At 33.5% G+C, this 3,215-nt stretch overlaps 1 protein-coding gene across 1 annotated transcript; it reads right to left on the reverse strand.

The window, feature by feature from the left end:
* Positions 1-410: 410 nt before the first annotated feature.
* LOC142450976 (olfactory receptor 2AP1-like) lies at positions 411-1,352 on the reverse strand. Its single transcript, XM_075552910.1, has one exon. The coding sequence runs from the start codon at positions 1,350-1,352 to the stop codon at positions 411-413; it is 942 nt and encodes a 313-aa protein (XP_075409025.1).
* Between the last annotated feature and the right edge of the window lie 1,863 nt (positions 1,353-3,215).

The following is a 3,215-nucleotide window of genomic DNA, read 5'->3' on the forward strand; positions in this document are numbered from 1 at the left end:
ATAAGCTATTAATGAAAAGCTAAGGCAAATTTCTTGAAGATGTTACCTTATTTTTTCAGTTAAAAATGTAAAGACTGATGAACATAATGACAATGGGTATGTATGTTTCAAGTTATAAACACAAATTATTAGAAGTCAAATCCTCAAATAGCACTCTTCCGTGACATTTTATCTGAAATATTAAGCATTAGAAAAGACAAAGATGTGCGAAGTGACGGAGAATATGCTCACACCAGAACCACTTGAAAAAAATTAGGTAGATGGTGAAAAAAAAACATGTAATTAACCATAGGTTCACTGTTCAATTAAGAACATTAATAAGATAATACAGAAAATGTTAAATGTTAAATAAGGTACACCTGTAGTCTTCCAAATATTGCTTTACTATTTGTTTTAAAGATCAAATAGTTTCACTTTCTTGAATTAAGAAAATGTGTTTTACTGACCATATCTTTGAAGGCAGTTTTCACTTGCTGGTTCCTCAGAGTGTAGATGAACGGGTTTAAGAGAGGGGCGACTGAGGTATTGAGCACAGCTACTCCCTTATTTAATGTGGCCGCATCCTCAGCAGAAGGGTGCATGTACATAACGAGACAGCTTCCATAAGAAAGTGAAACCACAATCATGTGAGAGGAACAAGTAGAAAAGGCCTTTTTCCTTTGTTGAGCAGAAGGGAGTCTCAGAATGGTCCTGATGATGGATGTGTAGGAAACAATGACTAACACGAGTGTGATGATGAGTGTCACGGCAGCCAGTAAGAAATTGATCATTTCGATGATTTGTGTGTCTGAACAGGACAAACGCAGCAATGAAGTGTAGTCACAGCAATAGTGATTGATGATGTTGGATGCACAGAAAGGCAGCTGAAGAATCATTACGTGTGGCACAATGACAACTATAAACCCAGAGAACCAGCAGCACAGGACAAGGTGAATGCAGAGTCTCCTGCTCATTATGGTTGTGTAATGCAGGGGTCTACAGATGGCAACGTAGCGGTCATAGGACATGGCAGTTAAAAGGAAAAATTCAGTGGCCCCCAGAAGGATAACAAAAAAATACTGAGTGAAGCAACCGGCAAAGGAAATCGTCTTGTCTCCAGTTCCAATGTTGACCAGCATTTTGGGAACACACACAGAGGTAAAGGAAATTTCCAAGAAGGAAAAATTCCGTAGGAAAAAGTACATAGGACTCTGGAGGCGATAGTCCAGCAGGGTCAGAATGATGATGGTCAGATTTCCCATAATACTTGAGACATAAGTTAGTAGAAGGAAAAGGAAAAGGAGAGCTTGAAGTTCGGCGTCATCTATTAACCCAAGTAGGATGAACTCGGTCACGGATGTCTGATTGCTCATCACCAACCTCGGATGATTTACACTGGGGAAGGTTGCGGTGTTTTAATTGGCATACAACTAAATGCTCTACATATTTTAAAACAGAAAGACAAACTCAAAAATAATTCAATGAGAAATATTTAATCGTGAATCTCTCTTAATGCTTCCTTATGAAAAAAATCCCATATCTGAATAACAAAATAATACATTTTTAAATTTATAAAATAAAATAACCTTTTTATTTCATCTCACATATAATCATACTAAGGAATTCACTTTTTAACATTTAAATTTTTTTTTAATATTTCCTTTGTGGCATTTCTCTACCCTTATTTCACACCATCCCTGCTTATTTATATTTTCCTATCTTTCTGTCCAAATTTCCCCAGTTAAATTCTTGTATCCTGTGCATGGATAAACCTAAAGCAGATTTAAAGTAATTAGATTTGTCTGAGGATTAAGTTTATAAGCATAAAGAGTAAACATATTACAGATAAGAGTTGTTTTGTTTTCTGTTTTATGATATTTGTGTAACAAATCCTGGTGTCATCGGAGTTCATGTGTTGGGCTGTTAACCATAATGGGCAATGTGAATCCACCTATCATTTCACAGGAAAAAGACGAAGCTTTCTGCTCCAGAAAAGATTCGTAATCCAACACGGACAGATTCACAGACCCACAAGGGCACTCCTATCCTGTGTATAGAGACATTATAAGTCTAAATCAATCGGTTGACAATGAGTTTTGTTTGAAGTTTTAATTGTCTGCTTAGTTCAAATGTAAAGCATATGGATTAATTGATGTTTATCAAAATATTAAGTAAAAATTATCTCACTGATTGTGCTTTCTTGCTACAATCATATCTGTCCACAAATATCAGTTAAAACATCAGTTCAAGTTCAGTTCTGAGTTTTCTCTAACAATTTAATTTAATAATAATTGATTCTCCTCCTTCTTTATCAATATGTGTCATACCACAACAATAAATTATAAAGTTAAGTATTCTCTAGTACTTTTATATGTAAAAGCCTACCTTAAAAATGAATAAACCTTAAAAATGAGTAGAATCTTACCTGTTTATGCTTTGTATAGAGACGGACATATTGCACAGATTTTAGTGAAATTTCCATTTGAGTCTCTTTAAATTCTTCACCTCATCTAATTAAATGGTAAGGAGTATTCATTCAAATCAGAAGCTCCAATTAAATTTATTGATGTAATTCTTTAGGATTTTCTTTTATTATTCTCTATAATAAAAACAAAGGAATATTACCTAAAGAGCTTTAATTTTTCTTTCTATACTTCACTATTTCACTGCGTGCATTGGCAAATATTCAAATTATAATATTATCTATCATCATCCACATGCATTAGCAAATAAGAATCCCAGAAATATTAGATATAAAAAGTGTTAGATTTTGCTATATTAGCAATATAGTCTAGTACAATTACATCTGAGGAAATGTTAGGGGTCCTTATACTATAACATGAACAAATTGGTGCCTTTCACCAATGTAGTATTTTTTTGTTAAATATTTCAGAACTTTAGTTGTCAGAATCAAATATATTGACTTACCTAAGAGTTATAGTTCCCTATATGTTTAGGAAATGCTTTTATCATTAAAAATAAGCACATTCCTCTGTCTATAGATATGTATTGAATTAATGTAAACCTATGTGTTAATTTAAATTTGATCGTGTTCCTAAATTTATTGCAAGTATCTCCTACATTTTGAAAATTCACTTTATGCTACTTTGTTCTTATGAAAGATGTGTCTTTTTTGCTAACCAGATGAAATCCTAAGGAGTTCTGCTTTAACAAGGAAACAAGCAAACAAAACAAACAATTAGTGGTCAGCTTTGTTTCATGGCCAGGCGGTAAAG

This window comes from Tenrec ecaudatus, chromosome 6 (genome assembly GCF_050624435.1).
Source record: "Tenrec ecaudatus isolate mTenEca1 chromosome 6, mTenEca1.hap1, whole genome shotgun sequence".
NCBI classification, from domain to species: domain Eukaryota; kingdom Metazoa; phylum Chordata; class Mammalia; order Afrosoricida; family Tenrecidae; genus Tenrec; species Tenrec ecaudatus.

Bases quoted from the DNA above. Each gene is read 5' to 3' on its own strand.
- LOC142450976 (XM_075552910.1), bottom strand. From the start codon at position 1,352: ATGAGCAATCAGACATCCGTGACCGAGTTCATCCTACTTGGGTTAATA.